General features: G+C 38.1%; 1 protein-coding gene and 1 pseudogene across 3 annotated transcripts; both read right to left on the bottom strand.

The window, feature by feature from the left end:
* Nucleotides 1-23,923, bottom strand: part of LOC127424073 (cytosolic carboxypeptidase 6-like) — a 464,974-nt pseudogene that overhangs the window by 89,537 nt on the left and 351,514 nt on the right.
* LOC127423701 (BEN domain-containing protein 5-like) lies at nucleotides 888-23,457 on the bottom strand. Of its 3 annotated transcripts, none has more exons than XR_007894366.1 (7): nucleotides 22,984-23,457; nucleotides 20,745-20,866; nucleotides 17,670-18,042; nucleotides 14,831-14,979; nucleotides 10,187-10,400; nucleotides 7,931-9,465; nucleotides 888-7,892 (listed from the first exon to the last, which is right to left on the bottom strand). XR_007894366.1 is itself a non-coding variant. In XM_051668204.1 (7 exons), exons 3-7 carry the CDS (start codon nucleotides 20,835-20,837, stop codon nucleotides 9,269-9,271), a joined length of 1,026 nt encoding a protein of 341 aa, XP_051524164.1. In that variant the 5' UTR covers nucleotides 20,838-20,866; nucleotides 21,798-21,837; nucleotides 22,984-23,122; the 3' UTR covers nucleotides 888-9,268. The 3 variants fall into 3 exon arrangements, 2 of the variants coding, with proteins under 2 accessions (XP_051524164.1, XP_051524163.1); XM_051668204.1 differs by adding an exon at nucleotides 21,798-21,837 and having other exon boundaries at nucleotides 888-9,465; nucleotides 22,984-23,122; XM_051668203.1 differs by having other exon boundaries at nucleotides 888-9,465.

The raw sequence follows: 23,923 nt of genomic DNA, 5'->3' as shown, positions 1-23,923 counted from the left end.
AAGAGAAGCACATGCTCAGCATTTTAACTGCATTTTATCCCTAAAACGCAGTATATGACATTAAGATTAGTGCATCCCATTGGCATACATTGAAAAAAGTATACCAAAAGTGCCAGTCCAGTATCTTATTTGTGGTGGATTTACAAAGAATGCATCTGTGCAAACTTTTTTAGCTACAATGTCCTACAAAACCTTGTACTATCAAAGAGCAGTGGGTTTTGCCTTTCCTTATGTGACTTTTTCCATTTGATAAAATGGCAATGGCAGAAATATGGTGTGAAAAGCGAGGCAGAACTTGCCACAGCAGTTTTTAAATGTATAAACCTTAAAGTTAAGTAATGCATTATTGCTCAACTTTAACTGCTGTTAATTTTAAAGCAATTAATCAAGCAAAGTGCTAACGCTTGCATGTAAACGCAACAGTATATGATGAAGGGGTCTACGGTATCACGACCGTAGGTAGTTAGTAGAATGTCCCAATACTGGTGTACTGTCAACTTACTCAAAAGCATGTATTGTACTATCAGCAGTGAAGTATGTACACTGAAAACTATTAATATATATATATATATATATATATATATATATATATATATATACACACACACACACACACACACACACACACACACACTGTATATTATACATATACATATTATACATATATATATGTATGCTCGAAGTGCTTTGAGTGTTGCATCAGAAAAGTGCTATATAAGTGTTATGTTCCTTCAATTCATTAATTCATTGAACCAATGAGACAAATAAAAGCAACAACCAGTTGGATTTTCTTTGTTCCTATAAAGCTTTGGCTGCAAGGCTATCAATTCAACAAAACTTGTCCCTTGGTGAAAAAATAAAACAACTCACACTGAAAGGTTTTTGCTTGTAGAATAAAAGTTTGAATTTATTCTGTTGATCTGTACATTGAACAAGAGTACTCAGACTGCAGCACACACATAACACACGCGCAACTGATGTTAACTGGCAAAACCAGCTGCTCAGATGAGAGGAGGGCACCTGGTTCATGTGAAAACATTTGATTTTTCTTTACGTTGTCTGATTTTTCTGTTTGAGTCCCCATGGAGGCAGAAACAAGGTGCAGCGAGGCAGAGTTTAGCTGAAATCAAGCCCTGTTCAGCTTAAAAACACAGTATGAATACCAGTTCTCCACTGAGTGTCCTTTTAGTCCAGACTTTGACTTGATCGGTGGACAAGAACACCGACCTAACTTATTCGGAACACACAGAGGAGTATTGTTAGCAGATGAAGTACTGTATTTAAAGAAGTCATCCTGCTGACAACAGTCCAGGGTCAAGCGCATTCACCTTACACATTGATTAAACCAATACTAAACAAAAGAATACCATATCAAGAAATACCCACAACCACCCACAAATGCAGACCTGAAAGACAGCATGTTCACAGTTATTTCATCTGACATTCTCCATCATCATCTTTCTGAAAAATATTGATTAATACATACTGTATGTGTGATAAAAAAAAAAAAAAAAAAAAAAAATTATATATATATATATATATATATATATATATATATATATATATATATACATACATACATACACACACACACACGTAATGTATAAAATCATGCAAATATGGGTCAGGAGCATCAGTTAATGTTCACATCAACCATCAGAATGGGGGAAAAAATGTATCTCAGTGATATAGACCATGGCATAATTGTTGGTGCCAGACAGGCTGGTTTGAGTATTTCCGTAACTGCTGATCTCCTGGGATTTTCACGCACAACAGTCTCTAGAATTTACTCAGAATGGTGCCAAAAACATAAAGCGAGCAGCAGTTCTGTGGGCAAAAACAGCTTGTTAATGACAGAGGTCAGAGGAGAATGGCCAGACTGGTCCAAGCTGACAGGAAGGTGACAGTAACTCAAATAAACATGTGTTACAACAGTAAAACATTTAATGCAGTATAAAGCATTTCTGAATGTACATGTTGAACATTTAGGCGGATGGACTACAGCAGCTGTTCTTGGCTGACAGAAGTGGAACCCAATGTGGCCTTCTGCTGTTGTAGCCCATCCAAATCAAGGTTTGACACTGCATTCTGAGATGCTATTCTGCTCACTACAGTTGTACAGAGGGTTTATCGGAGTTACCGTAGCCCTTCTGTCAGCTCAAGCCAATCTGGTCATTCTATGTTGACCTCTCTCATCAACAAGGTGCTTTTGTCCACAGAACTGCCGCTCATTGGTTGTTCTTCGCACCATTGTCTATACACTCTAGAGACTGTTTCAAGTGAAAATCCCTGGAGATCAGCAGTTTCAGAAATACTCAAACCAGCCCGTCTGGCACCAACAATCATGCCACAGTCTAAATCACTGAGATCACATTTTTCCCCATTCTGATGGTTGATGTGAACATTAACTGAAGCTCCTGACCCATATGCTGCCACACGAATGGCTGAGTAGATAATCTAAATGTAGATGTAATAAAGTGGCCAGTGAGTGTGTGTGTGTATGTATATATGTATATATATATATATTATATATATACACAAACACACACAGATTTTTAGATATTTACTCAGCAGCAAGAACGAAGGAGATGATAAAGACACGAAAGACATAAAACGTGAAATTAAAAGCAAAAAATTTGAGATTTAAATGCAATATGAACAATTCCTAACTCATTGTATGGTCTTGAGGTCAGTTCACGAAGCGCATGACACATCTGCTTCATATCTTCAGATATGACACTGAATCTTTAAAACGTACACATGGAAAGTGTACATTAACAAAATCACATAATTTGCCCATTACCCATTCTTACTGAATCAACTGTAATTAAAATATATATATATATAATAATAATGTTACAAAAACATGAAACTGACTGTATTTTTGTGGACGAATAAATTCACGTTCTGCTGAGCACTCATCACTCAACACACCCGTATTTCTGAGTAGCTATGAGACCAACTGAAATGCAAATCAGAGACTTTGTCTTCCAACTCATTTATAAATGTAAAAAAAATAAAAAAAAATAAATAAAAAAAAAAACACTTTCTTTGGGAGGGATCCACTTTGGTAAGTTAAGAAAACTCTTTACAGTTTGTGTACTGCACTATATAAATTCCACCACCATACATATGTAAGACAATTACCATAGTTGCACTGTAATTCTGCAGCAAATACAGTGGGATTAAATACATTACTGCTGAGGACCCCATTGCTGTGAGAGTCAACTGCCCAGTAATATTTAAGTAGATAGTTTAGAGGGGTGTCAAACTCGGTTCCTGGAGGGCCACAGTCCAGCAGAATTTAGCTCCAACCCTAATTAAACACACCTAAAGCAGCTAATCAAGGTCTTCAGGAGTATTTGAAGATTACGAGGAGGCATTTTGGAGCAGGGCTGGAACTAAACTCTGCAGGGAAGCGGCCCTCCAGGAACTGAGTTTGACACCCCTGGATGATCAGGATTCTTACCCCATCATTAGGTTTGTATTGTATGATAAAAAAGGTTATGGCCACAGATAGATTCTGCATGCACCGATTAATAATATTTAATTTAAAAGAGTAATCTATAAGACTGAGGTAATTGGTTAGAGGTATATTATTTATTTGAAATCTGTAACCAAATTTTACAACATGCTGGATGTAATTTGTAAGATTTTATCATATGTATGCTTTATTTTTATTCAAAAGCTCCTGTTGCTATAAAATTAACATACTGTAGATAACCGGTTTTATTCATGCAAAGCTGGACGAGCTCCAAAACAGTAGAAAAATTAGCACCATCTGTGGTAACACAGATTAGACAACCCATGCCTGCTGGTAGCACCATTAAAGGGATACAAATTCTACTGCACATCCGACACTGGCAGAATACAGAAACATGAACATAGTTGTTTTAAGAGTAAAGTACGACACCAAAAACGATTCTACGCCATATAGACTGATAAAAACCTCTGAATGTGAACAAGCTATGGAAATATAAGAGTACAGCACATACCTAGACAGACGATAAGCAGCAATGAGGTAGGACTGTGACACTACATGCTTGTTTTTGGACTGTAACCTGCACTTGTGTTTTATCAAATATAAAAATTTTCACTTTCACTAGTAGAGCTGAGAATATTGTTTGATAAATAAGAATGGCTCTGAGTGGGAAGTGGTGAATGTGTGAAATAAAGTGAAACCCACTTGAGGGGTAGCAACAGGAAGTTGCAATTCTTGCTATAGTGGAGTACTGGGCAGTTTTCGGAATTGCTGTGGCATGTGGGCGAGTCCTCAGCATTTGATTGACGCTCTAAGCATGTAGGTTAGAAAAGCAGGCCAAAGCAAAACAAAATTTTCCCCACAGAGCTTTCCCATATCGCTTTTTCTTTTTTTTGGCATCAAACAATAACAAAATCGCTAAACAGAGGATTAAAAAAATAATAAAAATAATATTATTTTTTCTTTTTAAAAATCTGAATTATAGCATATCCACAAACATTATCTAAAGCGTCATGCTGTTTTGATATAAAACAGAACAAAACAGATCAGACAATGAAAATCTAGACAGAAGTCTGAGCACAGCAACACCTTATAAAACCGATAGACATGGTCAACAAAAATATATTTGGCCTGTATCTTTCTTTTTGTTTAGCTTAGATAACTGTGGAAAACCTTAGCAGGGGCCATTTTTGTGCAAGTTCATTTGATCAGACTGATAACCTGTCCATGCTGAGATTCCACTTTGGCTTATTTTCAACACAATCCCCAACACCAACACATTCAGATTAGATGAAAACTCTTGACAACATGACAAAACATTTCCTGGCCAACATGGCAAGAAGAACTCAGAAGATATGTTGATTCCTCATGCGCTTTGTGCCGCTCTTGCTGTATGCAGAGGCACAGACCAGCTCCAAAGCTAAGCACCACCTATTACACATCCACTAAATAGCAAAGGCACCAGCCTGCAAAACAGATTAGGTCTCCCAGATGAGAGAAACACACCCTCTGAGATGCTATTGGATCACATTTGTAGCCTTTTAGCCTATAAATACTGTACATGATTGTATTTAAGAGTCTGATTTTCTCTGATGGGACTCAATGGTTGGATCTCATCGCTGAAGAGACTTTCAATTATTAATTTTACACGAATCTGAATGCTGCTGTGCCCGAATTCAGTCTCTGCGCGGCTGCGAGTAAAGCAAAGAGCAACACAAAACACTTTAGTCTTTTTTCAAGGCGATTTCACTGGCAAGTCTCATCACAAAAGTATGACCACATGGACTGGTGATAATGTTTGCCGAAGTTGAATGATCACCAAACATTATCACCTAAAGCTGTCATTTTCCAGAATACCCGCACACAGTACGTACGCTCATTATGGAACATCAAATATTCAGTAAGTGTGGCAATACATATCACACAATACAGGAAATATCTACAGAAAAAAAAATGAAAAAGAGAAAGACATTCAATGGAACACAAGAACCTTATTACAATCTGTCCTCTCGTGTAATTACCTTGACATATTGGAGGTACATTGCGGAAAGTAAGAAAGAAAAGGAATATCTTTCACAGGCTCAAGAGAATTGGAAATAAATGGCTGCTAAACTGCTGTTGAGCAGCAGAAAACAGATTACTGATTTATGTTTTTGCAAAGACAAAGGTCTGAAAATATGCAGGTGCAGTAACCATTGGCTGATTTTGGAGAAATTTTCCCATTACCTTTTTTCCCCCACAAGCATTGTTAAATGTTGCTGTTTGAATGGTTGTTTAAAATGGCTTGGTTAAAAGGATATTTCACCCCAAAATGAAAATTATGTCATTATTTACTCACCGCCTTGTTGTTTCAAACATGGATGACTTTCTTATGTGGAACTCAAAAGATGTTAGGAAGAATGTTAGCATCATTCACAAGTAAAGTGAATGTATGTAACTTTTTCAGTGTTAAATACTCCCTTCTATCCCAGCTTAATATGCAAAGACAACTACAAGCAAGTCATTCAGAGGTTTATTTTCTCGAAAACTGTAAATGCTCGTCTCTGTGATACTATAAAATTCCTGTGTTTGTTTAGTGTGACCCACTTAGACACGCCCCAACAACGTTACTTAACCAGTGGCGTGAGTTGGGGGCGGAACTATCTGACGGTTCGAACAACAGCAGACGAGGTGCGTATTTGGAAAGCTGTTTTGAAAACATCAATTTTTGCATTTCCGTTCGGTGGCACTAGTGCAGCAGAAATTACATCAGCATACATTTTTATTACATGGAAAAGAGATACACTGAAAGTGAGCAGTGACTGAGGATAACATTTTACCTAACACCTCCATTTGTGTTCAACAGATAGATACAGTCATATGGCTTTGGAAAAACATGAGGGTGAGTAAATAATGACAGAATATTCAGTTTTGGGTGAACGATCCCTTTTAAATCACACCAATGAAGTCAACACTGACTAATTTTTATAATAAAAAAAAAAATCTTAGGATTAAAGTGCTATGGTGTTTAAAATGGACAATGACTGCCTCAGAACTGAAAGGTAGATGATGACAGAAATGACTCCAAATAAAATTAGATATTATGTCTGTAACAAATTACTCACAATGAGGTGAAATACCTGCAGTTAAAATTAATGATAGTTTAAATTTTAGATATGGGTTTATGTCATTAAATATGATGCATTTGTGAAGAGCCCTGCATTCTTTAAAAACATTTAGTACCCAGGATCTACGTTAATAGCAAAATGTCACTTATACTCTGTAAAAGATGAAATTATTAAAACTACATATGAACCAGTAAAGATAAATGACAACATTATCTGACTCTTTGAACCAGGAGCTTAGTGAGATAAGGTGCAGCCTGGCTACAAATGATGAAATGTCCAAAACATGAGAATATATTCCAAATATACACTGAACTTTTCTCCCTACTGGTAAACCTACTTGATAAAAAAAGAAATATGAGAAAATAACCCAACCAAAAAACAACAAAAAAAACAAACAGAAACGAGAGAGGGAGGCTTGCTTGGCAGGTCTGTGGTTAATTCACAGTTAGCGATATGGCATCACAGTCAAGAACCCAAATCTGCAGGAGCCAGCTTTATCTTTTTTTGTTACACCGACATGCCACACAAACAGTATGGAAAGAAATAAAAAATAAATGGTACACTAAGGGGAGACAAAGTACTAAAGTGTGGATGGCATGGCTCAATGTAAGTTGTCTTGATATCTTATTTCCTCCCTTAATGAGTGCGTCCTCTACAGGTGGGCTTGAGAAGAGACCCTGTGGTTTTGTCTGGCCTGGAGGAAGAGGTTAATGTGTGCAACACAGAGCGCTGCTGACAGTTTTACCTCATGTCCACACATGGCGCCTGGCATCTCACCACACTCACACGGCAAAGTGCAGTTAAAGCAATATCAGCTAATATTACAATCACAGCTTGCTATAAAATGGAGAACACAGTTCCCAATGATTGCCAGCTGGAAAAAGGCCCTGCAGCCTAGCTCTGATTTCCACTTACCCTCAGTCCCAAGTGCAATTTGCAGCTAGTAAAGGGTCTTAGGTGGTCACCATCTCCATAGACCTGATAATACAATAACTCCTTTTCCATGGCTAGTTCATCAAGTTCAAAGTCAAATTGGATGCGTTCCTTTTTTTCCAAGTACTTATTTTATACTTTACGCTATATGTATTGCACGCTCTCTGCTGCTTTTGTACACAACAAGATAGAAGCACAAGCATAAAAACTGTACTTGGGCCCTGTCCCAAATGCCATCCTAAACCCTTGCAGTCTTCCTCTGATTCAACATTTTGGTGACGTTATGTCGCATAAACTGTTAAATATTAGTCCTCTATGCAGTACGTATTGCTGCAAACTCTGCAAAATGGAGCATGGAGGGTGCAAAATACCTGTAAGCATCCTTTATAATCATAAAACGACACAATACAGTCTTGCGGACTCACAAACAGAGAAATGACACCATCGCAAATCTGCAAGACTGCAATTTTCTTGTAGTTTCCTATAGCTCAACTGGTAGGACATGGCGCTAGCAACACCAGGGTCACGGTTCGATTCCCAGAGAACACAAATTATACCTTGTGTGTACTGTAAGTCACTTTGGATAAAAATGTCTGCCAAATGCATATATGTAAATGCAAATGCAAGTTCACATCAACTGCTCCATTTGGGACAAGGCCTGGTACATATGTCAATAAAGTACTCAACTCTCTATGCCTATTGCTGTCTTCCAAGTCATGTTGGAATGATTGTATTTATAAGATGTGCACACATGAATGCCTCAACAATATCGGAATAACCAGTGGAAAACTAAGGATTTCCTTTGAGCTCCAACTTTTGCCAAACACATCGATTTTGTTCCAATTGAAATAACCTGAACGTACGTCTCATCGTAATTACAACTTCTGAACACCAGCAGGACTTGAAGGCATCATCTTACCTCAAGAAAAATGAGCAAAAGGGAACACCATAGGTTCACTAATTAAATCTAGGAACATCTAAATTTAACTTTTAAATGTGATCTCTTTGCCAGTTTGTGGTTGATCAAGAAAATGCTGCTAATCTGTCTTTGAGGACAACTGTTTAGCACCATTGACTACATGCAACCTCTGTAGCCCTAACAACCATCAAGAACGAGGCATCAGTAGTCATCACAGGAAAGCAATTAACAGCAGCCATTTTGGGCCTAGATTGATTAATTGGATCAATCATTCGTTGAGAAAATGCAAGGCCTGACCCTGTTTAAAAGTGCATCATTGCAACTCTCTACATTAAGTACCTTTAGCAGATGGTCCCTACGAAGTGACCTACCCCCTCTTAGACTGCAAGTCTAAGCCAGCATTTATGACACCTCCCAAACATCCTCCTGAAATAAGAAGACTCTCTTTAGTACATTTAAGGACATGTTCTGACACAGAACGCAAGCTGATGTGCCAAACACATTTTTCTCGAACAAGATTTAAAGGATCGCTCCTGTCTAACATGCGTGATATCCAACCCACCCCGAATTCCCCAATCAAGGCTTATAAAACCATGCCCCACCCATCCCCATTCACTCACAGAATGCACACTAGCATGCTAGGCAGTGTGGGAAGAGGTAAAACTGTCAAACAGACTGTAAAACAAGGTCTACGAGAGTAAAAGACAGAAAGGTCTTGGGAGGGCATCAGTGAGAATCTCAATTGGCAGTGCCGGTGATTATGTGCACCTTCTCCACCAGAAGTCCTTGAGGAATAGAATGAGCTATGGTGACAACTTAAGCACCCCCCTACAGACTGTCGTAAGGGAAGTTCTCCATCTTCACCGTCTGTTGGATGAGAAGCTTGGATTCTCGCCGTTCCTCGTTTTTGATGGATTTGTTGATATCCATGATCTTTTCGCAGATGTATTTGTTCACTTTGGATAATCGCTGGGTGATCTCCGCGCTGTCTGCCGTTTCTTGAGACACACGGTCATACAGACACTCTGGAACAGAATATTCAGTCATGACCACAAATTTCACTTGAGATAAAGAAAAGTAGCATATAAAACTGAAAATTAGTCTTTAAGTGTACATTTTTTTAACTCTCTCAGAATTTCACAACCAAACCCAAAGCAAAAGCAGAAAGCAAAAGCAGAAATCTAAAATGGATTTTATATTTCATGATACAGCATGATAATCTTAAGAAACATTAAGAAAGTTCTTAGGATAAATTATAAGAAGTTAGTATGATTGTTAATACTTGACAAGGACATTGAACATTCTTAAGAACTTTTTGGGAACACAAAATATTCTTCTCACGATAAAAAAATAAGAAAAAAGTAGTTTAGAAAAATTGTATTCTTAAGAATGTTTTGTGAATTTGGCCTCATGGTATTTGCCACCTGAATTTTAAATCACTAAAAAAAAAAAGCATGAAGTCTTGCTAATATTTGGAGATAATTAATTTTTTATAAAAATTATATGTATAATTAAATTCCTAACAGTAACTAATAATACTTAATTATATCATTAGCATTTAAATAGCTTTTTCTAAATGTCTAATCATGAAAATATGATCTTCTTTAAAATGAGCTAAAAGCTCCCCAGCCCATAACATAAAAAGTTGGTATCATCCAAAATTTCTATAATGGTGCATCCCTACTCTACGCCCAACCTCATTTCAATACAAAACCAAGCCCTCTCTTTCAAAGCTAGTGTGTTTACCTCTGACAATTTTGAGCTTGCTTGGTGAAAGTGGTGGTTTTGGTAGAGCGTCTTTCTTTTTCTTTGTAGCGACGCCAGTGACGCTGCGGTTCTTAAGGGTTTCCGTCCCCCAGATCATTACCGCAAGGTTTTTGGTGAATTTCGAGTCTCCCTGTGTCCGCTGTAGCTGGTGCCACTTCTCCTCCTCTACCCAAATCCCTCCGCCCAAGTGCACCTACAGCAGATACACACTTCTTTAAATATGCAACATGCAAACACTCCAGTTTGTAACTGACAAGATTTTGCTTTCACATTCTGCCACTTCAGAGCCATGTGGTTTATTTCCCGAAGCGTTTCTGAAACAGGGTAGCTTTACTTTCACAATTAATTAAATTGCTCTGTATGTGGAAGGTACAGTGCAATAACATTTCTATATGTAATTCAGAGCTCAAATCTTTTTTATAACAGCAATTTCCAATACATGTACAGTTGAAGTCAGAAGTTTACATACACTTAGTTTGAAGTCAAAAATAACTAATTTTTTAACCACCCCACAGATTTCATATTAGCAAACTATAGTTTTGGCAAGTCGTTTAGGACATGTACTTGTGCATGACACAAGTAATTTTTCCAACAATTGTGTACAGACAGACTGTTTCACTTTTAATTGACTATATCACAATTCCAGTGGGTTAAAAGTTTACATACACTAAGTTAACTGTGCCTTTAAGCAGCTTCCAGAAAATGATTTCAAGCCTTTAGGCAATTAGATTTTGATAGGCTAATTGGCATCAATTGTAGGTGTTCCTGTAGATGTATTTTAAGACCTACCTTCAAACTCAGTGCCCCTTTGCTTAACATCATGGGAAAATCAAAAGAAATCAGCCAAGACCTCAGAAAAAAAAATTGTGGACCTCCACAAGTCTGGTTCATCCTTGGGAGCAATTTCCAAATGCCTGATGGTACCACATTCATCTGTACAAACAATAGTACGCAAGTATAAACACCATGGGACCACGAAGCCATCATACCACTCAGGAAGGAGACGCATTCTGTTTCCTAGAGATGAACATAGATTGGTGCGGAAATTGCAAATCAGTCCTAGAACATCAGCAAAGGACCTTGCGAAGACGCTGGAGGAAACTGGTCGAAATGTATCTATAGCCACAGTAAAACAAGTCCTATATTGACATAACCTGAAAAGTTGCTCAGCAAGGAATAAGAAAAAAAAAAAACCAGACTACAGTTTGCAAGTGCACATGGGGACAAAGATCTAAACTTTTTGGAGAAATGTCCTCTGGTCTGATGAAACAAATGAACTGTTTGGCCATAATGACCATCGTTATGTTTGGAGGAAAAAGAGTGAGGCATGCAAGCCGATGAACACCATCCCAACCGTGAAGCATGGGGGTGGCAGCACTATGTTGTGGGGGTGCTTTGCTGCAGGAGGGACTGGTGCACTTCACAAAATAGATGGCATCATGAGGAAGGAAAATTATGTGGATATATTGAAGCAACATCTCAAGACATCAGCCAGGAAGTTAAAGCTTGGTCACAAATGGGTCTTCTAATGGACAATGACCCCAAGCATACCTCCAAAGTTGTGGCAAAATGGCTTAAGGACAACAAAGTCAAGGCATTGGAGTAGCCATCACAAAGCACTGACCTCAATCCAATTTGTTGACAGAACTGAAAAAGTGTGTGCGAGCAAGGAGGCCTCCAAACCTGACTCAGTTACACCAGTTCTGTCTGGAGAAATGGGTCAAAATTCCAGCAACTTATTGTGAGAAACATGTGGAAGGCTATCCAAGTTAAACAATTTAAAGGCAATGCTACCAAATACTAACAAAGTGTATGTAAACTTCTGACCCACTGGGAATGTGATGAAATAAATAAAAGCTGAAATAAATCATTCTCTCTAGTATTATTCTGACATTTCACATTCTTAAAATAAAGTAGTGATCCTAACTGACCTAAGACAGGGAATGTTTTCCACGATTAAATGTCAGGAATTGTGAAAAACTGAGTTTAAATGCATTTGGCTAAGGTGTATGTAAACTTCTGACTTCAAATGAAGCTTTGAGTTCCATGCTCTAATAGGATCCTACAGCAGATCTGCAGGGCCAGTCAAGGGACTGCCTTACAATACCTTGAATTCTCTCAACTGTAGGATTTTATTTTTTTTTTATCTTATTAGAAATGCACTCTGTCTGTCAATCACTATGCTCATTCAGGCTCATTCTCTGAGGTTGGGGTTAGAGTACAGAGTTCTGGAGAGAGGGCATTTGATTGAAATTTGAAAACATTTGAAATTGCTTACAGCACCTTTAAAGGAATAGTTCACCAATTTCCACCCAAGTTAGGTGGTTTTCAAAGCAAAATGTCCAAGTTCCACGTGGTCATTACAAATGTTCAATCTATTTTCTTTTTTCAGCATTGATCAAATTTAAATTGCACAAGTCCAACAGACAACTTCTATAATACTTTTGAGTTCTTTTTTATCTTTAAAGTGAGTCACTATCAACTGCAATTGAATTAAAAAGATGGACCATGATATTCATTAAAACATCTTTTTTTTTTTTTTTTTTGCATCAGAAAGTCTTACGGGTTCAGAACAACATGAGGCAGGGAGTAAATTATGACAGAATTTTCATTTCGGGTGAACTATTCCTTTAATTATTATAAGGCATTATGTGTCCGTTGCTCAGAGTCCTTAAGACTGTGTCTGAAGAAACCACCTTACTATGAGTTCCATGTTTTAATTCCAGTACCTGGTGAAGATTCTATCTTTCGCAGTATTTCCATCGACCACAGAGTGCCTCGAGACAAACACTCCACACATACACTAGAAAACCAATAAGAAACTGCCTGTTCCATCCTCTGAGATACAACCACCCAGTCAACACACCCGAGAGATTCATCATAAATAAATTCAATGGCAAGGTCTTCAGGTTCATTAAGTGCAGTAATATGTTTTGATGCCAGACCAGTGTGTTGACTTTTAAGCCACACTGTGGAGGACACAGCCCAACAATCAGGTGGATAGAAGGGCAGCTGGTGAGTAACAGCTGAGGTAATGTGCCTTCTGCTTTGTCACCCTGAGCAGTCTTCAGGCTCAGATCCAGCAGCTTTTCCCCAATGCATCTAATGTGCTTTAGGCCCTGGTCCAGCAGACAAGCTTTTCACTGCTCTTAACTTAGAGGAGATTTGCTATTCTACGGCTACCTGTCACTCAGCACAATTCCCGTGGTACAGAATAATTAATGCCAGATATGTGTGCGTATGTGTAAGGGCCTAATTTGCTTTTGTTGGTCACGCTTGAACTGAGAACCCTTTCAGCATGTAACACAAATTCCCCCCTGTCATGTGAGATGGGCGGAAGAACACAAAACACAGACCCAATATCTGCTAACAGGGCTCAAAATCACAGCAAGCGCTCTGGTTAAAAGGTCCTTCGAGACTGATGGAGGGGAGGGTGTGGGGGGATTTTGCTAGTCAATTAAACGAACCACACAACTGCAAAACATTAAAAGAAACACACTAACACAAGGCACATCAGTGAAATCACCAATAGGAGACTAGGAGACAAACACTATTCTGTCCTGATTGTCCATTTCTTTAATGTGGTTGGAGCATCTCATGCGAGTTAAAAGAAAGCAAATCGGGCTGTAAAGGGGATGTCTTTTAAAGGCAAATGGCTAAGTAAAACTGTGCTGACTGACAATCTGTCAGCTTAATCGGAGGCAAAGAAACTGAACTCATCCATCAGAGCTGACGTTAGGAATTGTTAAGATGTTTGTAACCAATTAAGTAGTCTAATCTTTTTGGCTGGCTTTATGAAGCCAATGAATATGAATACTTTATGAATACTTCAGTAAGTAAGAACAAACTTTTCTTTTTTTTCATCAGTAAATCTAGAAACAAATGTGTGTTTACAAGGAGCCCTGCCGATACAAGTGCTTTTGAAGATTATTTTTTTCCAAAATATATATCAAATCTTTGAAATACATAAAGAGTAATGTTTCATTGGGGCCTGGTTAGCTCAGTGGTAAAAGACGCTGACTACCACCCCTGGAATTCGCTAGCTTGCTAGTTCGAATCCCAGGGCGTGCTGAGTGACTCCAGCCAGGTCTCCTAAGCAACCAAATTGGCCCGGTTGCTAGGGAGGGTACAGTCACATGGGGTAACCTCCTCGTGGTTGCTATAATGTGGTTAGTTCTCGGTGGGGCGTGTGGTGAGTTGAGCGTGGTTGCTGTGGTGGATGACGGGAAGCCTCCACGCGCGCTATGTCTCCGTGGCAACGCGCTCAACAAGCCACGTGATAAGATGCGTGGGCTGATGGTCTCAGACACGGAGGCAACTGGAATTCATCCTCCGCCACCCGGATTGAGGCGAATCACTACGCGAGCACAAGGACTTAAAAAGCGCACTGGGAATTGGGCATTCCAAATTGGGTGAAAAAGGGGAAAAATCTCAACAAAAAAACAATAATAATAATAATGTATGAGTAATGTTTCAGGGTCTATTATTGTGTTCAACTAACAAACCTGCCCCTAAAAAAAAAACTTGTCTCTTCACAAGTCAGTCAGATGTCTGATGGTCTGGCTATGTAAGACGACTATGAAAATCATAGAAACACACACAAATACAAGTGTGAGCACATACTTTGCCATCACTGAACGTGTAGACGGTCCTCGGGGAAAGGGAGTGAGTGGAGCTAGTATTGGCTTCCTCTTGACACACCTCCTGTGGCTCACTGATTGGCTCCACCACCTCTGCTTTGATTGTCTGTGTGCCATTATCATGCATCGGCTCTGTAGGAAGCAAACAAAATGTTTACCACTCATCAGTGAAGCACCATTTAACAAGAGAAAGATAAATGTAATCCTGAGAAAGTGTTAAAGACAGAAGTTTCTGCTCTCTAATGAGTTCTGCAGCAAGTCCTGGCCTGCTCGTGTTGGACCGCTGCCTGAAACACGGCTCCCCTGTGTCTCAAAACAGCCAGGATATTTTAGCTCAGTAAGCTGGCTTGGTGGCTGGCTGCACTAAGCCCTAATGTATCTGTTGAGTTTTAATATCGGTCAGTGCACTACACTCCTGACCCTAAAGCACCCTGGTCGGTCTAATCTGCAGTCTGCACCACTAGCTCGCTCCAGCCCACAGTCTGTTCCCCACACACATACAGATACAGACATAGCAGCTGGCCGGGCACTGGCAAGGGAGTTCTGGACTCTATGTCCTCTTTAAGCAGTCTCTACTGTAGTCTTCATCTGAGGAGTAATCATGCCCTACAGTTTAAAGCTATGAAGATGTATGCTAGTGTGGAGCGGCAGCAACTAGCATTAGCATTAACAAGTACATTTAAACAGCCTTGTAACATTACTTTTACCATCAGATTTAATAATGATAATAATAATCACACCAAAAATGTACAACTGTACAAGACTTCTAAATTCCTGTCTGAACTTGCATAGTCCCTAGATCTTGTCTTAATTAAACTAAATACAACACTATGTAACTCACAATTTCCTATTTAAATGGATAATTTTCATTTTTGGGTGAACTATCTCATGATTTACTCATCCTTCCTGGCATCCCAGATGTGTATTACTTTCTTTCTTCTGCAGAACAGAAATTAAGATTTGTTTTCAAATATTTCAGCTCTGTAGGTCCTCACAATGCAAGTGAATGGTGACCAGACCTTTGAAGCTCCAAAATCCACATAAAGGGAGCATAAAAGTAATCCATATGACTCCTGTTGTTAAATCCATGTCTTCAGACATGACATAATAGGTGTGGGTGAGAGACAGATCAATTTTTAAGTCATTTTTTTATCATAAGTTCTCCTCCCTGTCCAGTAGGGGGCGATATGCACGAAGAATGTGAATCACCAAAAACAGAAGAATGAGAAAGTTAAAGTGGAGATTGACTGAGCAGGGAAGAGAATTTATGGTAAAAAAGGACTTAGATATTGATCTGTTTCTCACACACACCTATAATATCACTTCTGAAGATATAGATTATACCACTAGAGTTGTCTTTTATGTTGCCCCTATCTGGATTTTCGAGCTTCAAAATTTTGGCACCCATTCACTTACATTGTACCTACAGAGCTGAGATATTCTTCTAATAATCTTTGTTTGTGTTCAGCAGATGACAAAGTCATACACATCTTGGATGGCATAAAAGTGAGTAAATGATGAGAATTTTCATTTTTGGGTGAACTAACCCTTTAAAGCTGACTGGCCATTGCATTTGATGCTTTTGAAAAAAAAAAAAAGAAAAAAAGATTAAGCGTTTTAAGCTCTATGAACACTGAACAAACATTTAATTAAACAAACTTTGTAATTAAGTACAAATAATTCAGTTAACAAGTAACAATATCTGGTAAAGTGAGCATTTATAAAATAGAGAGTTTCAACTCTAAATTCTGATTGAATTAACCACATTCAAAAACTTTGTAAAACAGCTGATAAATGGACACCTGTGATGTTTCAAGCTACTAAGTTAGTCTAAAGAGCAAGTTGGTTTGAGGTGTAAGTCTGAAAAATTAGACGGCTTGGTGATGTCAGCAGAAAAGCAAAGTTAGTAAGGAGTAGCAAGTTAATATATTGAGGAGCAAGTAAAAAAAAAAAAAAAAATCTGTAAATCAACTTGAAAAACCGATGAATTGTGCACAATAAGACAAGGAACAGGTATTAAGGTTGTAAGTAGGGTCCATTTTGATTTAATGCTGACTTGAATGTATATTTACAAAAAGTCTGGAAATGCAGATGCACAACAAGATTTTATAACACCTCTCTTTGAAGTCTTTCACTGTTTGGATGCTGAACAATTCATTGCAAGATTTTCAGAGACTCAGGGCTCCAGACTAATAAAATGACTAAGGAGCCATTGGCTACTAAACTGAAACATTTAGGAGCTAAATGGCTGTTTAAGCTGCCACATCACAGAATTGCTCGATTTAGATTTTTGTTCAAAAACAAGACAGAAAGCGACTCGATTTCAAACTGCTAACCTGAGCTCGAGTTCAAACGAGCTCTTGTCGGGTGATTTATTACAAAGATCTGGTTCAAAAGAGTCATTTGTTCATGATTCGGACATCATGGCTCGCGCTGTGTTTGTTGTTGCGTGCAGCCAGCGAACTTATATCAACAGAAAGGATGAAAAGCGGCACGAGACACACTGGCACTCTAAAGATGTATTCAATAACTTACAAGATGATATCTGATGAAACCTCATATGAAATCACACATCCCGTCTGTCGCCAATGGTGACTAGATTTTAAATTATTGTCGCAATCATTTATTTTTGGTCCCATTTGCGACCATTTTAGTCGCAGTCTGGAGCCCTGAGACTGATAAATTCATGACTGTTTTGTGCAAAAATTGTTCGTGAATATTTTACACTTTTGTGTTATTTAGTCACATCAGACTTTGTGCATTAGCCTAAGAATCATCAAGTGCCCTTATGTGTGAGACACAGCCATTCATTCAAATCTCACCGCTGCCAAGCCTCATGAGCAGGACGTCCTGCAGGCGTCGATTGAAGTCACGCAGCTCCTTGACTTCGGTCAGCAGACTCCCATACTCCTTAAGCTTCTTGGCTTGCTGCAGCAGCTGCCTGCGCGTGCGCTCCAGTTCCTGTTGCAGCCGTCTCATTTCCTCTTCCTGCTGCCTGTAGCTATGCACCAGCTCCTCGTACAGCACGCGAGGCACCACGGCTTCGCCCTGCTCTTCCTCTTCCTCTGTTGTGAGTCTGTCCAGCTCATCTCCCTCCATGCATGAGTTAACAGCATTCCTCTCCAGTCGCGCCACTACCGCGGCCAGGCTCTTTGAGGAGTTGGAACTAGCCTGCTGTTGTTCCTGTGACTGCACCTGCATCAGAAGTTTGAAGCTGTCATTTCTGACTAGTGCAAATGACGTACAAGTGTAAGTACATAATACTACTCTAAATGGTGGGAACACAATTCTGTTCCTAAAACTACCTTCCTCTAGAGTCAAGATCCAACTCAAATAAAAAACACACCTGAACTTAGCAATGAGGGTCTTTCGCTGCATCTGAATATCCATACTATATAGTATGCCAAAAACAGTATGCCAATAGAGTAGCAGGCCCGAATCCTCAGTATTCATAAAACAGTAAGTGAATGACCTACTATTTCTGGTGATATTCTGAAGTGTGGATCAACAATGCCCCCATTCCCAGATGAAGTATGTCTGCAATCTATTCATACTACCTGCATGCATACCTAAAGAAGGTACTATTTTACCAGCTGAGAAGTGTGTCCTTCATCAAATACAGTACATAATCTGACAGTATGCAATTTTGGATGCAGGGACGGTGTTCACCCCAACTGTTTCAATAGGAAATACGTCAACACAGAAATGAAAACTGCACTTGTCAAGAGTTTTCATGAGGTCTTAAAGTATATGAAATTATTTCAGTACTCACAATGAATTCGATATGATCACACGCTCCAAGACTTCTACTTTAAATAACAACTAAATTATAAATAACAAATAATAGTAAGATAAAAATGTTTAAATAAATTATCAACTCCACTTTCCAGCAATGCTGCAAACCATGCAGCTTTCAGATCTGCATTCTTTGTATTAAGCCAAGCAGTCAATCTGAGACATTTAGATCCTCGCTATACAAATTGCAGTTTAGCAAACTTTAACTTAGTATGCAGTCAAGTTTGCACGTTTACATGCATTTGAATAGAAATGACTGGAACCAAATGTTAAGTGTGACTGCCCCTTTAGAGTATGATTGGAACTAAACTCTGGAGGACGATAGATCTCCAGGAATCAGACTGCACTATAACAGCAGAAGTATCAAGACAAAAGTACAAAATTAAAACTACTACTAGTTGTCAAAAGTCCAGCAGAGAGAGAGAGAGAGAGAGAGAGAGAGAGAGAGAGAGAGAGAGAGAGAGAGAGAGAGATCTTAACCAGAGAAATCCACATATGGGCCAAAACATTGCGAATTCATAAGGAATCTCATTATTTAATATTTAATGCTATTTAATAGAGAACCTGAGAATGGAGCTGTAGAGAAATGGAAATTAAACCAGTCAGTACAGCAATCATCCAGAACGATAAACCAACTTAATTTATATTAAATACATTTGCCTAAAGACAAACCATTTAACTATGCAAAAAGTAATAATTACGGCATGAACTTCAAGAGTATACAAAACAACCAGGTTGTAAACTAAATGGTTTACAAAGGTAAGAAATTATTATATAAACATGCCTTTTTTGATGTCTTGCTGAATCAGTCAGATTAAATAAAACAGGTTTGAAAACAGAGGTCAAGCAACTAATAATCATTTTCCTTTGATGGACTAGCTTGCAAAATTTCCATCATGTTCTATTTTTCAGTTGTTTAGGTCTACAATAACCTGGATTTGACAAAACATAAGCTACAATCGAATTAAATAAATAATAAAAGACTAAAATCATAAGACTACTGACATGCATAAGGTATCACTGATAAGTTCTTATTGAACTTAAAAGTTCTTGAAGTAAACGAAATTTGAAAAGTCAAAAAGTTACCACTGTTCAGAAAAATACTTAACGCTTGGTATTTTTTAATGTGATACTGACATCACAAGAACTGTAGCAAGAGCTCCTTTAAGGGGTGGTCACACTACACTACGAGCTCTATTCACTCCCATTCAAATGCATCCGAACGCGGAAGACCAGAAACGCAGCCTCATGCAAAGAAATTTCTTACTACATTGCATATCAAAAGTTCAAGTTTGGTGGACTCTGAACTGCGAAGCTGTATGATAAGAGGACGTGTGACCGATAGAAAATCAAAATATCACATACTGAACTCTTGGCTCAGTACAAAGAATAAATATTTCAAATTTGTGATTTATTGTTACAGTAAAGTCAGTAGACAATATACTGTATTTTAACATTTTTAATATAACATTATTTGTGATGTATTATTTACTTCTACCAGAAGCCCTCTCATGTGACATCATATCCTGGTCCGCTGCATTGTCTGGAAAAAATGTGCATACTTAAAGCCTAGTGTGGCCACCCCTTTAGTCTTAACAAGCATAGTTTTGTGGATATGTGGTTTGTCTTAAAACTTTTTCACCTTATCAGAATTCTTCAGTGTGAGAATTTTTCTAAACTAGGGAAATGCATTAAACCAGATACCCTTTTTTCCTCTCATCTGTCAAGATGAAGGAAAGCATTTTGGATTGGGCACACATGTTTGTAAAGTTCAGAAAATGACTGAAATTTTCCATTAATGCAATCTCTGCTTGAAACATTAAATGTCAAGCCAAATTCCATAAGAGCCAAAACATGCTCAAGTATTTTTTCGCCTTTCATACACCCCCCACCCCCCCACCCCAAGAATACAAAATACTCTCATAAATACAAATGAAAAAAAAAGAAAAAAAAAATGCTATTTCTGAACTGTGCACATATTCCTCCTCTACAAATCAGCACCACTAACTGAAAGCATGTAAATGATAACTAAAGACATCTGATTCTGAATGCATTCCAATGTGCTCTACACTTTCTTAAAAAGGAAGGTAGTCCAACTCTACCTTTTTATGTCTAAGGGGCATTCTCTCCTCCACAAAGTGATTCTCCACTGTGTTCCTGTTCGACATCTTGGTTATTTTCATCTTCTTTTGCATAATACTGTGCTCTAATTCCTCAATGCTTTCTGAAAAAGAGGAGGGAAATTTCAGAATAATATTTCACTTCAATACTCTGGAAGATGCAGTTAAAACAAGGACATGTCAAAAAAGGAACATTTTATGAGCTTGGTGGACAACTTTCACAGTAACCTTGTAAGGACACAGATGACTAGCTATTGTTATAATAAACTATTAATGGAGCATGTAACCTGCAAAGTGATGTTGATGGTGCAGCATCAATATGATTTTGACAGGCAGGGTCGTCACACCTGTCAGAGTGTGATGCAGTGCCATGTAAACCAAGGCCGTTTGGAGACGGCTAACCAGATAAATTGCACACAAACCTACCTGTGCCTACTTACTCCCCATCATGCCAAGTAGATCATGATCTTAATCATCAACCTGAGGTCTAGAATGTTTAAGATGGATAGTTCACCCCAAAAAAGGAAACACACCCTTGTGTGTTTTGAAACGTGTATAACTTTCTTTCTTCTGTGGAACACAAAAGATGTTGTGTCCATGCTGCTCTTTTCCATACAATGAAAGTGAAAGGTGAAAATGGTTGTCAAGCAAGATTTTAAATTTCATTCTGTTCTTTGCACAAGCTATCTTTTGGCATCAGAAGACCTTTATGATGCTTTTATGGTGCTTTTTTGTTTTTTTTGTTGATCTTTTTGATGGTTGACAGCCCTATGTTTGTTCCCTATACATTGTCATTATATGGAAAAGAGCAGCTCAGACATTCTTCTAAACTTCTCATTTGGTGTTCCATGGAAGACAGAAAGTCAAATATGTTTGGAATGACATGGTGAGCTAAAGATGATGCACTTTTAATTTTGGATGAACTGTCCCTTAAATGATGAATGTTTTCAGTTTTTTACATGGGGCATGGCTAATAGGACTCCAGGTCCACCACAACAGATTGTAGACAGCTTAAGTTCAAGCAAACTGATTTACCTGCTTAATAAAACCTGTCCTGGAGTCCAGACTTCTGTTCCTAACGAGATCAGGGTTGCAAAAGCAAGTTAAGCCACACATGTAGATTTGTAATATACCTAACTAGGCCTAAGTGAAGCAGGAGTGAAAGAGGCTGGAGGTTTTCACAGCTTAAGCTGAAGCAGGAAGTGACATGACAACAAATCTGCCATCAGCAGATTGATTTAAACACCACTGTCTTGTTCAAGGATTGTTGCACTTTTATCAGTTATGGTGGTGATAATTTAACATGATAATATGCTGCCTTAATATTTCAAGCGGAATAAAGAACATAATCGAAAACACTACACAAAAACAACCCTTACCTTGCTAGCTAATGTGATGACAGTATTACCTAGCTGCTTGAGCTAAAACAGCTAGCTGGTAAAATACAGCTAGACATTTCAAACGGGTTATCTAGACAGATAGTACACAAATTTACCTGTTCAAAGACTGTTTAATTACTTTTATGACTATTTTATTTTCCATTAGGCATATTCTCCATCGAAGGATGAAGGAAGCGTTAGCAGCGAGCGAACACACGTCGTTCTCTCCTTTAACACCCTCTTATCTTTTATTTCAGTGCTTTAGTAAACTTATTCAAACGCGTTCCACGCGCTTTCTTCCTCAGCATTAAATCTAAACAAACCGTGCTGTTAAAACACACCCTTCAGTCTCTGTATCGCGAATGAAGAGAAAACAAACAAAAACATAGCATTGGAAACGAGCTAAAAGAACAGAATGCTTCAAACAAATAAAACCTGCCACATTTTCTTCGTCTCTATCGATTAATCACATACGATCATAACACTAACACACACACCGATTATAGCTATAATCTTCCCCATACACTTTCAGAAAACAACCTACTGCAAGTGATTAAAGCATGTTCATGCCACCCACGTGAAACGGTTGGTAACACTTTAAAACAACTTTCATTATTACGTCATAAACATATTATAATGCGTAACAAACTAGCCATTTACGCACACTGAAATATAAATACATATGAAACAAGTAAGCATCTAAGTTGCATGACATTTCTAACTAATCTTACGTGCATGCACACATGATCTTTGAAGCATTATACACTAGTACAACCATGCTTGTTAATGTAATTAATGAAGGATATTATTTCTGTTAATATGAACAGAAGAGCAGAACTCACCTGCTAGGGCGAGGATGTGTGCTTTGGCAGGCCCGCCTGTGCCTCTCAGCACCACATACACCTTCTTGTCATCAAAATCTCTTTTGTGCACAGGCTGGAAATCTTTCACGTCTGACACAGGTAACACGTAGCACATGTCGTCCTCCAAGAAACGCATGAACGCGTACATTATTTTTGCTCTTTGATCCCTGCTCTTTGGGATTGGGATTGACAGTTTCCCCTTAAAAAAGATTGGTAAAAAAACACATATAAACACAAACGGGGGAGATAGCGGAGGAGGCCTCTGCGATTGACTGCTTCTGTCTGGCTGGTGCGTTTCTAGTTGAGGAAATGCACAGCGCGCCCCCCCCTCAAAGAAGACTGTACTAATCAAAACAGAGACCACCTGGGGGTTTCTCTTTAAAAAGTGTCATTTGTCTTTATCGTTGTTTTTTATTTTATTTATTTATTTTTATTTTTTTTTAGCTTTAACTGACTTAAAAATGCGATTAAATCTAAAAATAATAGTTATTTATTATGTATAATTAATAACTATATTATAATTATACTGTAAATAATATAAAATACAATTATTTTGAATAATAATATATTTTAATATTATATTATATAATATTATGTATGTTAAACAGAGACAGAGATTATTATTGGTTATTATTTTATTATATTGGTTATTACAATGCAAATTTTATGTACAAGATTTTTGTATAACTACTGACCAGTATAGTTGTTCTGCATGCATTTTAGCAGTCAGGATATTATTTCAGTATACTTGAATAACCATTTATTTTTTATTTATTAACATGGCTAGTTTTGACAGCATGGTATATGGAGATCATTTGAACATATAAAGTTAATAAAAGGACACCCCAAAATGTAAATTATATCATCATTTACTCACCCGCATGTTGTTCCAAACACAAATGACTTTCATTCTTCCATG

The sequence above is a fragment of the Myxocyprinus asiaticus genome, chromosome 33 (assembly GCF_019703515.2).
Source record: "Myxocyprinus asiaticus isolate MX2 ecotype Aquarium Trade chromosome 33, UBuf_Myxa_2, whole genome shotgun sequence".
NCBI lineage: Eukaryota > Metazoa > Chordata > Actinopteri > Cypriniformes > Catostomidae > Myxocyprinus > Myxocyprinus asiaticus.
This window is presented reverse-complemented; position numbering and strand designations above follow the sequence as displayed.

What these genes read in the sequence shown, in the direction of transcription:
- LOC127423701 (XM_051668203.1), bottom strand. Translation starts at nt 23,152, where the DNA reads ATGTACGCGTTCATGCGTTTCTTGGAGGACGACATGTGCTACGTGTTA. An exon ending in ACACATCCTCGCCCTAGCAG is followed by an intron (nt 20,867 to 22,983) that starts GTGAGTTCTGCT and finishes CCTCTTTTTCAG; the next exon opens with AAAGCATTGAGGAATTAGAG. An exon ending in GCTCATGAGGCTTGGCAGCG is followed by an intron (nt 14,980 to 17,669) that starts GTGAGATTTGAA and finishes TGCTTCCTACAG; the next exon opens with AGCCGATGCATGATAATGGC.